The 14,314-nt window shown below is 36.2% G+C and overlaps 3 protein-coding genes across 3 annotated transcripts in view; 2 read left to right on the forward strand and 1 right to left on the reverse strand.

Moving 5' to 3' along the window:
* Positions 1-4,081: 4,081 nt before the first annotated feature.
* On the forward strand, positions 4,082-6,529 carry LOC112510093 (root phototropism protein 3-like). Its single transcript, XM_025115381.1, has 2 exons — positions 4,082-4,841; positions 5,875-6,529. The coding sequence occupies exons 1-2, from the start codon at positions 4,101-4,103 to the stop codon at positions 6,418-6,420; spliced, it is 1,287 nt and encodes a 428-aa protein (XP_024971149.1). The 5' UTR covers positions 4,082-4,100; the 3' UTR covers positions 6,421-6,529.
* Positions 6,530-8,565: 2,036 nt separating this feature from the next.
* On the forward strand, positions 8,566-10,046 carry LOC112510070 (molybdate transporter 2). The gene has a single exon (XM_025115346.1). The coding sequence runs from the start codon at positions 8,566-8,568 to the stop codon at positions 9,910-9,912; it is 1,347 nt and encodes a 448-aa protein (XP_024971114.1). The 3' UTR covers positions 9,913-10,046.
* A 1,367-nt stretch (positions 10,047-11,413) lies between these two features.
* Positions 11,414-14,314, reverse strand: part of LOC112509225 — a 4,571-nt gene continuing 1,670 nt past the window's right edge. The window contains exons 2-6 of the mRNA XM_025114082.1: positions 13,662-14,186; positions 12,854-13,586; positions 12,309-12,775; positions 12,048-12,225; positions 11,414-11,521 (exon numbers count right to left, since the gene is read on the reverse strand). Of these exons, the coding sequence (XP_024969850.1) occupies positions 11,414-11,521; positions 12,048-12,225; positions 12,309-12,775; positions 12,854-13,586; positions 13,662-14,186 (2,011 nt within the window). The remainder of the gene's footprint in view (positions 11,522-12,047; positions 12,226-12,308; positions 12,776-12,853; positions 13,587-13,661; positions 14,187-14,314) is intronic.

A 14,314-nucleotide genomic window follows, 5' to 3' on the forward strand; every position in this document is an offset into this window, starting at 1 on the left:
AAAAAAATAATACTTATATCTATTTATTATATATTCATAATGTGTAAAAATTTATATTTCATTTTATGGTTCGATCCTGTAAACTAAAGTACTATAAAATATTTCATTCGTCAAATTTATGTAGCTATTAACCCACCAATCCAACCCGTCTCAACCCACAAGGGCAGGGTTGCCAGGTTAGATTGGATTATATTTTTGAATAAATTAAGTTTAAACCGTCATAATCAGATTAAGTAGTATAAATACCATAAACCGTCCAATCTTACCTGCGTACATTTTTAATAAGGACCAGAGTGGAGTTTACTTTATTTTAAAAAATATTTTATTTTTATTTATATTTTAAAATAAAACATTAATTATTTGGAGTTTACCCAATAAAAACTAAAAGCCAAGGGACCAAAATTTTATGGTCTTTTAAGTGGATTAATTTATTTGTAAAGTTTTAAGCGACAACAAAATGCAAACATGTGAACTTAGTTTAGTTTTTATTCTTTATGAAAAAGTATTTTTAAATATTTAAGGATGTTTAGTTAGATGTATTAAGCAGTAATCAATGGAAATAAAAAAAAATGTTTGTTTTTTATATAATATAATGGGTTTATTTCCCCAGAAGCGACAAATTTTTATTCCAGGTTAAACTGGGGGAATGAAAATTCATTTTCATTTTCATTTCCATTCATTTGCTTGAACTAAACACCCCATTAATTTAGCAGCATATTTAAGAAGAATGGGATGTTTATTGTACTGTTTTATAGTGTAAACTTTTTTTTTTTGGATATTTTAACAATGTAGTTGTTTTAATCTGATATGTTTTTTTTACATTGAAAAAAAGCTATTACATCTCACTCGTAGTATCATTGAATGATACTAGAAGTTGTGAGTTCAAATTAATTTTGACTTGTCAATGACAATAATCATGATGTAATATAAAACAGTTTATTATTAAAAACTGTTACTCTATAATTTCACTTACACTGTAACTTTAGTTAACAGTACCAATGTAATATTAGCAATTATCAAAAACTAATTTCTCATTAAGAAAATCATATTAACTAATAACAATAAATTAGTTAATGATTACATGTGAGAGAAGTCTCCCAATCAGTTAAAGATTACAGGTGAGAGAAGTCTCCCAATCAGTTACAGTCTCTTGGTAGTTATCTTGTTTTAACTAGAGTTAGATTTTATAACTGTAATCTGTAAATTCTTCTATAAATTAATGAAATTCAATCCCATAATTATGTGAGGAAAATAAATATTGTGTGCATCTTGTTACTCACAACCACCATAATTTCATGTTAATAAATCCTATGTCACTTAAGAAATCGTTAAAAAACCAAAGGGCCTTTAACCTAGCGGTATATGAATTATTGGTCTGCTAAGAGGTCAAAGGTTCAAACTTCACCAAAGGTGAGGAAGATGTGTGAGTTTATTTGTTCGGTTTGTCGTATGTAAATATTATGTACTTTAGAAAAATCGTTAAGAAATTACCGTAATATAGGTCTAGTTAATGTGTTTCCCACTTGATTTTTTTTTCTAGGACCAACTATTATTTAGCTTACAGTTAGACCCTGTTTGTTTTTTTATAAAAAAAAATCTCTTATCAGTCTCTTATGTTTGATTCATTAAGAGATAAGGTCATTCAGACAGTTTGAGCAAACTCCTCAATGGCTTGGATAGCCCCTGAAGTAATATCCTAACGTGTACTCAAGAACACAAGAAAAGAGCTTTTAAATGGCCTTCCTATTTGTTTTTTTCGAATTTTTTAGAGACACTCATGTCTTATTGTCTTCTTATTTGGTAAGAGGTAAATCAACCTCTTATTTGCCTTTTATTGTTCTTCAAACCTTCAACAACGGGGTTCTTGATCGATTAACCTTAATTGATCATTTCTCTCAATCAATCCTTACCAAATCTATCATTATCTCTCTTAGTTGATGCATTTTAATAGGATTTAAATATGTTAAATATCGTTAAGGAAATATTTTCGTTTAAATGAATGTTAATTATATGATTTAGATGTAAATTTCATAATGATGGTGAATAAATATGTGATTGTATAAATTTATCCATAAATTCAACACTATAATTTTTAATGTGTAAAATATATAATTTAAAAAAATTCAGACGTTTATCAGTTTACAAAAACAAACAATTTTATTGATTCAAATTTCAGACTTTGACATATTTTTTAAAATAAAGAAAATGAAGATTTTGGACATCTTAATATATTCTTTAAAATGAAAATAAAAAAACATGAATTAGAGAATGAAATTTTCAAATTTAAAGCACTAATAAAAATGATTATTATAATTTATGAGAGAAAAATAATTATTATATTTCTATTAACAATTTTTTAAATATTTTTATTATATATATAAAATATTTTAATTATATAATTAATATATAATCTTTAAAATATAAAATTTATTATCGGTAAATATTACTTTGGTCTCAAAATAAAAGTCTACATTATTATTTTAATTTGTCTCAAAATAAAACCTAACAAATAAAACATCAAAAAATTAAAAAAAAAAAAATCAAATATCGTGTTACAAAAAAACCGCACATTAAGCCTGCACGTACCACAAATTTAATATGACGTGAAATATAAGTATTAAACCACAACATGCCATGACAACTGTTGAAATTACAAGTTAGGGTATATAAGTTAGATCCCAAACACAGACAAACTTAGGTCTCAAAAATGTGAAAGTGCTTTTCAAAAACCCATATTTAATATGTTAATAGATGCACTTGATGTTAGGGGGTGTTCATGGTTTGGGTTGATTGGATTGAAGAAATTTGAACAATACAACCCAATGCTTGCAGTTTGAATTTTTTTTCACTCAATCCAACCCAAACCAAAGTTCGATCCAACCTAACCCAACCCAACCCAAATCGTACGGGTTGGTCAAATTGATACTTTGGTACATTAAAATAATTTTCTAACCTTGAATATGTTATTTCTCTACTTATAATTTCTTTTTTTTATCATCAACCATTTGATACAGCTTATTCATACTTCTTACGTATATCACATTCAGCTAATTTTTTCAATTTACATATATTGTTCACAGTTATTGAACATATATACGAATGAATTATATAAAGATGTGAATAGATTGAAAATACATGTATATGAAGAGCTTACGTGATAGTTTAATTGTCTAATGTATATATTAATAGAAATTCAACAATCATATTAAATTCAAAAAATAAAATGATATTGGGTTCATCGGTTTGGGTTGAATTCAAATAATAGTAACATAATACTTACGGCTTGGAAATTTTACAACTCGATTACACATCGGGTTGTTTCGGGTCGAGTTATTTCACGTTCGATTGGGTTGAGTTGATCGGGTTTGTTGGGTTTTTGAGCACCCCTACTTGATGCCATGACCCATGAGAGCATCTCCAACTGCTTATCTAAAACAAAAAAAAAAAAAAAACCAACGTTTTGTTCACTATAATACTCCAACAGTTTCTTTATCTTAAAATTTTAAACTTTTTACTTTGAAGAAAATCAAGGACGGATCCAGAATTTTTTTTCAAACGGTAACACCGTTTGACTATAAAAAATACCGGGTAAAAGTTTCAAACGGTAGCATCATTTGACCATAAAAAACAAATGTACAATTTTTTTTCCAAAAAAATAACACCATTTGACTAAGAAAATTGTACTAACAGGATTCCAATTTTAGTATGGGATGGAATAAAAGTTTTGCAAACCAACTCTACCAAATGAAACTTATTTTCATTGTAGCTTCAAAATACATACGGTGACACATAATAAAAAAATACGGTTGTACCTTTCACAAACATAAATTTTTTTACGCTTCGACGAAAGAATAATACGATGGCACGTACCACCGTATGCTCTACTATAGATTTGTTACCGGAAGAAATTATATAGAATCTGTCAGATAGAAAATGTTACGATAAAACTTTTAAAAGAGTAGTAATTATACGAACATTCACGTAAAGAATTATGTGGTCCGTGTTTCTTTTTATCCACATGCGGCCATATACCATGTAAAAAGGACATAACATGAGACCACCCACCTCGTTAGTCCCCCCAACCAAATTCCTCCACCACAATGAACCACCAATCCTCACCGGAAACCGCCATTTTTCCCGACGACAAACCAACATCACTCGCCGCCAGATGCTGGTTAGACGACGCCTCCATTCTCGACATCGATCAATTCGTCAAAACCCTCTCCGGCATCAAATCCAAAGGAGTCCGACCTGACCTAATCGGCTCCATCATTACCCATTACGCTTCCAAGTGGATACCCGAACTCTCCGCCGAGCCACCACAATCCCCCGTTATCAACGACCTCCTCCAATCTCCGCCGGAAAGCGCCACCGCGTCCTGGCTGAAGAAAAGGTTTTTCCTCGAGACGATAGTCACGGTTCTCCCACCGGAAAAAGACGCCGTTCCCTGCAGCTTTCTTCTCCGGCTGCTTAAGAAAGCCAACATGTTGGGTGTCGATTCGAATTATCGAGAAGAGCTCGAGAAACGGGTGGCGTGGCGGCTGGACCAAGCGGCGCTGAAGGAGCTGATGATACCGTGTTTTAGTCACGTGAGAGGCACGTTGCTCGACGTCGAACTGATGCTCCGATTGGTTAAGAGGTATGTGGAATTGGACATTGAAGGTTTGAGAAGTGGCGTCGGAATTTTTAAGGTTGCAAAGCTTGTAGATGCTTACTTAGCTGAAGCTGCCCTCGATTCTGAGCTGGCATTGCCGGAGTTTATGGAGCTCGCCGGCGCTGTTCCTCCGCAAGCACGTGCCACTGACGATGGTCTATACCGTGCCATTGATACTTATTTAAAAGTAAGTCGTTTTAACTCTCTACTCCCTCCGTCTCATATTAACCGTTTAGTTGGTTTTTCATTAAGTCATATAAACCTCTCTCTAAAAACATACCGAATAAGTCGGTATCCAATAGTTATATATAGCTGATTAATAAGTTGTGAGTTCTATTAAACCTATTAAGTTGCTAAAAAATAAATGTTAATCCCTCCTTCCTAAACTAAGGTTGTTTTGTTAGTTTTCAATTAAGTACTGTTTTCTTTTTTCTTCATAAATGGAAGGTTTGGAAAAGCTTGGCGTTTTACATAAAAAGTCCTTATAGTAAGCTTATTGAATAAGTCATTTTCTATATAATTAAGCCACTACAAAACAGTGATGTATAGTTAATTGAATAAATTGTGTATACTATTAATTTCATTAAGCTGCTAACAAACAAGCCATAAATGTCTACATTCTTTATTTTGGTTTGTCTAAATGTAAGTGTACAGTTTCAAATTGTTAAAATGCTAGTTGCAAAAACTTACCCAGTAAACGTTTACTGGTAGAATTCAACACTATCACTTACTTACTGAGTATGATTGTAGTATACTAAAACGGCATTGTATGCAACAATTTACCCGGTAAGAGTCGTCGCACTCACTTACCGGGTAAGACTCTTGGTCCTTATCTCGCTCTTACATAAAATTTTTGGTTATTACCATATTCATCCAATAAGGTAATATTGACTTAGTCGAATAAGTGTTCGGTAAAATAGCTATTTTTGATAATTTTCTTAAAGGAAAAACTAAAATATATTATTTTAAAAATAATTATTTATTCATTAAAATTAATCTCTTATAAATGCTTTTGTGTTGTCAATTATGATCACCACCAAATGATAGGTATAAAGGAGATAATAGTGGTGGCACATTGGAAGTACAAATTGGCCTTTTTGGGCCTCCCGTGATGAATATGACTACTTGTTTTTATATATTTGTAACCTTAAATCATCATAATTATTTATTTAAAATCATAGTATTTTAGTACAAATTACGAGAATACGTATTTCGTGTAGATGCACGTGAACGTGACGAAACAAGAAAGAAAGACGTTATGCAGATTAATCGACAGTCAGAAGTTATCTATTGAAGCGTCTCTGCACGCAGCCCAGAACGACCGTTTACCGGTGAGATCTGTAATCCAAGTCCTCTTTTCAGAACAAACCAAACTCCATTCTCACATTGACTGGAGCCGGTCGTTCAGCATCACCAAGAGTCCGAACCCAGGGTTGGACCCACACGAACGGTGCCATTCGTCGAGAGAACTTGCGATGATTCAACAAATGGAAATCAAGAAGCTAAAAGAAAACGTGTCGAAGCTTGAGAGGCAGTGTCATATGATGCAGTCGCAAATTGAAAAGTTGTCGGAAAAGAAGAAAGGGTTCTTCAGCTGGAGGAAATTCGCAATGTCGACGACTCTAAGGGATATAAGCGTAGAAGTGGCTAACGAGAGCTTAGAAGGAACAGGGTTCAATTCGAGTAGTATCGGAAGGCAGACTCCTGTGAACGGTAAAAAGGGAAGAAGCAAGAATTCAAGAAAATGGAGGCAATCCATGTCTTGAGTTCGATCGTAACGTTATTTTTTTTGTCTAACGTGTTGTATTATAAAAATAATAATGTCGGGTTGCAATAATTATTTACAGACTGTAATTTTTCTTCCGTTATTTAATACTCGGGTTGTAATATCTATATATATATATACATATTTATATATATACATATTTATATTTTAGATAAATTTGGAATGAAACGCTATTCAAATTTAATGAAAGGGATAGATTGTGTCATTCCATGACAGCAGGAAGACCGAAGATGAAGGATATGAATTATCGGTAATAGCCATAAGCAAGGGATTACAGACAAAAAACTAGTAGGCATGGCAATGGGGTGGGGATGGGGCGAGGTTTGTAATCCCCGACCCCAACCCCGGTTTTTAGTAACAACCCCCGGCCCTGATCCCCGGCGGGTACGGGGATTAACATCCCGTCCCAGGTCAAACATGACTACAGGAGGCGTCGGCTGAAAGGCAGAGGGCTGGACCGCTGGAGGACGTCGAGGACTTGAGTCGTCGACAGGTAGAAAGGCAGACCGACAGAGGGCTGGAGGAGATTGCGATTGCCGAGTGGGCAGTGGCAACGAGCGAGGGGAGGACCGAGGACCTATTGAAGTTGAATTTAAATTTAAATTCTATATTTTTGAGAAATTTAGAGAAATTTATTAAAGATGCTCTTACATAAACATCAGAACCCTAAAGAGATAATTGTTCCATATGGGTTCGTGTGTGTATGTCAGTACATGTGTGTGTGTGTGTGTGTTGTGCCAGGGGAATGGAGGGCAGTGGGGAGATAAGCTCTTTTGATCCCTCTGCGCCTATCATTTGTTTGGTCAATCCGGCCGACGGCTCCTGCATCTCTATGGGGCCCTTTTATACTAGTTTGCTACTAGGAGTCTTTAACAACGGAAAGAGGTTCCTTTAGTGGTTCAGCTTTAGGTCTTGGTTCAAGTCCTTTTCCACCTAGACCCGCTTATAACAACGCTATGGTTTCGGCCAATTATAATCCTTAGCAGCAAACGGATGTTTCTTGGGGTTACGGGAGACGAAAACAAGTGGTTAGGCAATATTCTAACTTTTGGCTCATCACAATTCCATTTCTTGCAATTACTTGGCTCGAATTTATAGGATTACGAGTAGTGAGATGAACCCCTCCTTTTTCAATATCAACGAGCGATCAGTCAACAACAGACGAGCGAAGGCGAACGATCCACTTTAAAAAATAGAATATCTTATTTTACGTATTTACTTAATACACGTTTTGACATGATACCCACGTAAGATAAGATGGAATATTGGAAATTTACAGTTATGCCCTTGTGGGTCTTGGAAATTTCCAGAGTGACCAGATGATACTGACTGAACCAAACCCTCTCGCTTCCATGTCCAGCCAATGACTGCACCCATGACCCATTCCCATCTGACTCTCGATGCAATTCAGGAGCCACACCAATCATTAACCATCTACAATTTCCATTCCACCCCCTGCATCTTTACGACCAAGCAAAACTAACCCATCAAATATGATCATTTGTGCGCTTCACTCCTTGATGGAAAAAAAGGTTTAATTTTGGTAACATTTGTGTAATTCGTTTGGATTATTTTCGTAACATAAAAGGGTATTTGGACAAGAAGGCAGATTTAGAGACCGTTTGGTTTAGGTAAAGGAATGAAATGTGAATAAATTTTTATCCTCCAGTTTAACCTGGAATGAAAATTTTGCCTTATGAGGGAATAAACCCATTATATTATAATTAAACATTTTTTTATATTCAATTCCATTAATGACTGCTTAATACTTATAGCCAAACATCCCCTACGCTTAGGTTAGAGCGTGTTCGTACACTCGTTTTAGCGTCCTGTTGTTATGTAAATAAATAAAGTCGGGTTTCGGATTTTTGGGGTACTCTGTTTTTGCATAAACATACTATTTTCGGTTCGGGTTTGGATTCGGATTTTGAACTATTCGGGTTTTGCACACTCCTACCTGAGAAGGTTATAGATGTGATTTTCAAAACTTAAGGGACCATAAACGTACTTATATAATAGTTCAAGGGCCATTTGTGTGAATATCACTATAAATGCGAAAAACTCCTCGGGTCAACCGGTCTATTCAGTCTAGAAGCAGGAAAGGGGAACTCTATTTCCGGCGAACATGGACGAAGAATCGCCAACCACCACCCCACTCCTCCACCACCGCCGTCAGTGGTGGCGTCAAATCCCATCCAACGCCACCTCCTCCCTCTGCCTCCACAAAACCACCTTATGGTCAGAACTCGGCGGTTCAGTCGGCGACCTCGGCACCTACATCCCGATCGTCCTAGCCCTCACCCTCGTCTCGAACCTCGATCTCGGCACCACCCTCATCTTCACCGCTTTATACAACATCGCCACCGGCCTTCTATTTGGCATCCCGATGCCTGTGCAACCCATGAAGTCCATCGCCGCCGTCGCTATCTCCGAATCCCCACTTCTCACTCTCTCCCAAATCGCCGCCGCCGGAATCTGCACCGCCTCCGTCCTCCTCTTCCTCGGTGCCACCGGTCTCATGTCCTTCCTCTACCGCTTCATCCCTCTTCCAGTAGTCCGCGGTGTACAGCTCTCTCAAGGTCTCTCGTTCGCCTTCACTGCTATTAAATACGTTCGATATAACCAAGATTTCGCCGGAAACAAACAGGGCGGTTCCCGATCGTGGCTGGGCCTCGATGGTCTTATTGTAGCGCTTTCTTCGATCGTCTTCCTAATCATCACCACCGGCTCAGGAGAAACCTATCAGAACAGGGAAACTGTTGCCGGAAAACGACGGGTCCGCCGGAGGCTTCAGATACTTTCATCCATTCCTGCTGCTTTGATCGTCTTTTTGATCGGAATAATACTTTGTTTCGTTATAGACCCGACGATCATCAACGACCTCCAGTTAGGTCCTTCGAAGTTTCACGTTTTGAAGATCACCTGGGACGATATGAAAACCGGGTTTCTCCGGGCGGCGGTGCCTCAAATCCCGTTATCCGTGTTGAATTCGGTGATTGCGGTGTGTAAACTCTCCGACGACTTGTTCCCGGAGCATGAAGCATCGGTTACCGCCGTATCAATGAGTGTGGGACTAATGAATCTAGTGGGTTGTTGGTTCGGGGCAATGCCGGTGTGTCACGGAGCCGGTGGATTAGCCGGTCAGTACCGATTCGGCGGCCGTACCGGAGCTTCGGTCGTGCTATTAGGAGCCGGGAAATTAGTGCTCGGATTGTTATTCGGGAACTCGTTTGTTAGAATCTTGAACCAGTTCCCGGTCGGGATTTTAGGGGCATTACTTTTGTTTGCAGGAATAGAGTTAGCGATGGCGTCGAAGGATATGCATACGAAAGAAGAGTCATTTGTAATGCTCGTTTGTGCGGCTATATCGCTCACGGGGTCGAGTGCCGCATTAGGGTTTGTATGCGGGATCGTGTTATTTCTGTTGTTGAAATTACGAGAGGTCGAATGTGGTCCCGATGTCGATGAGTAGACGGTTCGAGCTCGATATCGTCAATTATATATGATGCAAATCGAAGCTTGGTTTAGATGCATATCTAGTTTGTATAGTTTAGAAGCGTGCTACGACCAAATGGATATTGAATGAAAATTTCTTGAGTTCTATTATTTCTTTGTACCATTTTTTGGGACCCACTGTGATCGGGCGGTTTCAAGTGGGCAAACCAAAAAGTCTGGTTTCGGACTTTTAGATGTTCGGACATTTTGGTTTTGCACGGTTTGGGCTCCGGCTCGGGTTTTGAACCCTTCGGTGTTTGCACAACCCTAATCATATATGATCACGAATGAAATGCCCGTGAGCGATGACGAGGCATTCATCTTCGATCCATATGGTATTTCGAGGCCGATCCGCTTGCATTACAATCATCTATTATTTAGAGAATGTGTGTATGAGATTGTTTTTAGTCTAAGGGGCTGTTTACCAAATGTTTATCCGGGTAAGCGCTTATCAAGTAATATTACCTCATCGTATGAATATAGTAAGGACCAAGAATCTTACCCGGTAAGAACAAAACAAGGACCAAGAGTCTTATCCGGCAAGTGAAGGCGACGACTCTTACCACGGTAAGCACTGATTGAGTAAATTGTTGAATACAATATTGTTTTGGTGGACTAAAATATTACCTGGTAAGTACATAATAGTGTTAAATTTTACCGATAAGCACTTAACGGGTAAATGTTTGATAAACAGCGCTTAAATTTGAGCATTTTTTGTCATACAGTTTAAACATGTTTTCTTGTATTATACGTACTTGGAGTCACTATAGATGGAAATAAACTACTAGGTTGATTTCTTCTAGCACTCAATCCATTTTATTAAATGTACTGAATATTTTAATAATATAGTTAATGTTAGAATTGTTAAAAGGGCAAATTACATTAAAAAGTAATGTACTTTCATCTAATTCCTATTTTGGGTAACATACTTTTAAAACCTATATTTTGGTACCTCAATTGTAAAATATCAATCTTTTAAGTACCTGGTCTACCTGATGACTTACAAATGCTGACTAAGATTAGGTTTTTATTGATGTGGCATTTTTTTATTTTTTTTATCAATGCCATCTAAGAAAAAAAAATCCATGTCATTTTTAATTTTTTTTAGATATCTGTATTTTCTTCAATTAAGGAAAATTCCACATCATTTNTTTTTTTAGATATCTGTATTTTCTTCAATTAAGGAAAATTCCACATCATTTTTTTTTAAATTTGTATTTTTTTCAGTTAAAAAATCCATATCGTTCTTTTAATTTTATTYTTTTGTGAAATACGTATTTTTCAATTAAGAAAAATTACATCTTTAGGCCTATTATTTGTTTAAATTTTAATTCACTAAACAATATCAAATAATAAAAACATTKATAATCATTGCTAAACATTTGATAAATTAATTAACAAAAATATTCCAGATGGTTAAATATTTTACAAAAATGACGTATCAATTATAATAAAAGGACAATAACATAACACCGCTATCAATTATAAACCAAAATGCTACTATACTTTGTTAATGCCCAACCAATATTACACCCGACTTCACTTAGTCCTTTTAGACGCAGTTTCTTCCCCTTCTTTTGCTTCAACTTCAAATAAAAAAAAAGTCACGTTAATTACCTAATGACTTTTGAATAACAAATTGGGAAAATTTGATAAAAAAACATAAGAATCACAAGGTTTACTTACCACAATCGGTGGAATTGGACCAACCCTTTCTCTTTGAAGTCCTGCCGCTTGAACCTCTCCCTGAACTGCCTCTTGAACCCCTACTTGAACCACTGCCTCTAGGCCTACCAACCGGATTTTTTTGCATAGAAGGTGCATCCTTTTTTTGGTTTTTACAACCTCTTGAATTATGTCCAACCTTCCAACAGTTTTTGCAAGTCATCTGCCTTCCTGTTCTTCCTACCTCATTATGTCCAAAATTGTTGGTCCTAGTTTTACTACCACCTTCACATGCATCCTTCCGTCTAGATATTGAACATTCTTCTAAATTTTGGTGGTAAAGGCTTGACAAAATTTGTGGTCGGCCAAAGTTTGACGCCATTCAATGGATTGACCCTATGGTTGTATGTGTTTATGAAACATGATTTTGAAAAAAAAGTGAGATACATACTTATCTGGGTCTCGGTTAATGAAATAGATAGCCGCAACTGCGTGAGCACATGGAATTCCAGAGACTTGCCAAATCCTGCAAGTGCATGTCATTTTATYCGTATCRACAACGTATCCGTCAAGCCCCTTTTTTGCTTCAAAGAGAGTCCCGCCATTCGGGACAACTTGCCAAAATCTAAGCGAATAATAATAATGTAATAAACATATTAGGTAAATAATTTATCGCATTTATGAAACAAATTAATAAAAAAAACATACCTCATTTGATCTTTGTTTATCTCTACTTTCTTTTTGATTGATGGACAAATGTCACCATTCCATTTCTCAATTTTCTTGGCCATCTTCTCAAATCTTTCCATGATGGTCAATCTTATCTCTTCAAGCATTGTTATTATAGGTTTCCTTCTTGTTGAAACAATTAATGAGTTAAAACACTCACTAACTCCATTCTCAACTGCATCACACGATGTATCGGTCTTGAAAAAGGCTCTTGACCATGTGTTTGGATCTCTTTCCATGAGACGATCATAAGCTTCATGACTTAAGCCTTTCACTTCTTGCATTACACATCTAAATTCCTGAGGTGTACCCGCTTTTGATGCAGCCCAAAATAATGACCTGAATTGGATTCCGGTAAACCTTTTCCTGAAATTTGCATAAATGTGCCTAGCACATTGTCGATGTTCAGCCAGTGGGAAGACTTCTTTTACAGCTTCAATAAGTCCCTATATTTTTACGTTGATAACTAGTCAATAAAAATAGACAACAAATWAGTAAAGGAAAAAGTAATACAATTAGATTACCTTGTGTTGATCTGACATTAATGTCACCCYCAATCCATCTGTTAATCCAATGTCTTGCATCAAATATTCCAAGAACMACTTCCAACTATCTTTACATTCTACTTCAACTACAGCCCAAGCAAGTGGRTAGATTTGATTGTYCGCGTCCCTACCTACTGCGCTTAATAGTTCTCCTTTGCAATGGGTTTTCAAAAAACATCCATCTAGTCCAATGAACTTTCTACAGCCTGCCAACCATCCATCTTTTACACCTTTCAAACAAACATAAAACCTCTTAAAATAGTTCTTCTCATCCGGCCCTACCTCTACACTCATTTTGACGGTTGATCCTGGGTTGCTCCTCATGATTTCTTCTCCATAGTCCCACAATTTTCCATAATGATCAACTAGGTACTCTTCCAATCCTCCCAAAGCTTTTGCGTTGGCCCTACTACATTGACTTATCTGAACTGTGCACTTGTATTTTCTAAGAATTGATTCTTTTAATTCAACTAACTTTATAGAAGGATTTCGTCTTATCTTCTTACCATATACCTTTGCGATCCAATTAGAATTGACGAGTGAACCTAAATTGTAACTTCTTCCACATCTATGATCATCGTGTAATGACTTCACTTGAAATGATCTTTCCTTCGACATCCAACTAGCCCACAACCTCCATGGACAATCATTTTCTGATCCTGATTTTGGTCCGCATACAACAAGTAACTTGTCCTTGCAATTTTTTTTGTACCTAAATTTATGGATATGTGTCAAGTAACACAAATTAAATAATGTATATATACAAAATAAGATATAAATAACGTACCTAAGTTGAAGTCCATTTGCAAGAGCATAGTTAGTCAAGCATGTCTTTAGTTCAGAAACAGAAGCATATMTTTCACCCAAGTAAGGTTTCATTACGTTCCAAGGGACATTGGGATTATGTATAGGAAACTCATTTGACTTTGTCCGGAGAACTTCATTTTCCGAATCAACTTCTTCTTCCATGAATGCATGTCTATCATACCCCTCGCATGTCTCGGTCAAAAAATCGTCATGTTGATAAGTTTGTGTATGTACATCCTCCACCACTTCCACACTATCATCTACACCCATTGGACCAATTTCATTTCCATCTTCAAAATCTTCTATAATTTTGTTCTTTTGCTTACTATTAAAATCCATCATATTTGATCGAACTTCCCTAATTTCATCATCCCCGTCCGATAGATGATCTAAACTAGCGACATCATCTTCATCGACAYCGGAAAACTCATTATTGAACCAGTCTTCATTTAAATCTATTGCACCAAGGTCATCATCACTACTAAAAGCCCCTTCCTCATGTTCTCTGCCATGAAAACAGAAGTGTCCTAATAAAAATGTAGTTTACTCTAAAATCAATCCAATCAATACTAATAAAATTAGGAAACTACTAGCCTGTTGATGATATTGCCCAAGGAAACAGATACATATATA

Source organism: Cynara cardunculus (genome assembly GCF_001531365.2).
Source record: "Cynara cardunculus var. scolymus isolate 2C chromosome LG 3, CcrdV1, whole genome shotgun sequence".
In the NCBI taxonomy this organism is placed as follows: domain Eukaryota; kingdom Viridiplantae; phylum Streptophyta; class Magnoliopsida; order Asterales; family Asteraceae; genus Cynara; species Cynara cardunculus.

Bases quoted from the DNA above. Each gene is read 5' to 3' on its own strand.
- LOC112510093 (XM_025115381.1), top strand. From the start codon at position 4,101: ATGAACCACCAATCCTCACCGGAAACCGCCATTTTTCCCGACGACAAA. The intron at 4,842-5,874 runs GTAAGTCGTTTT...TATTTCGTGTAG, and splicing joins CCATTGATACTTATTTAAAA to ATGCACGTGAACGTGACGAA.
- LOC112510070 (XM_025115346.1), top strand. From the start codon at position 8,566: ATGGACGAAGAATCGCCAACCACCACCCCACTCCTCCACCACCGCCGT.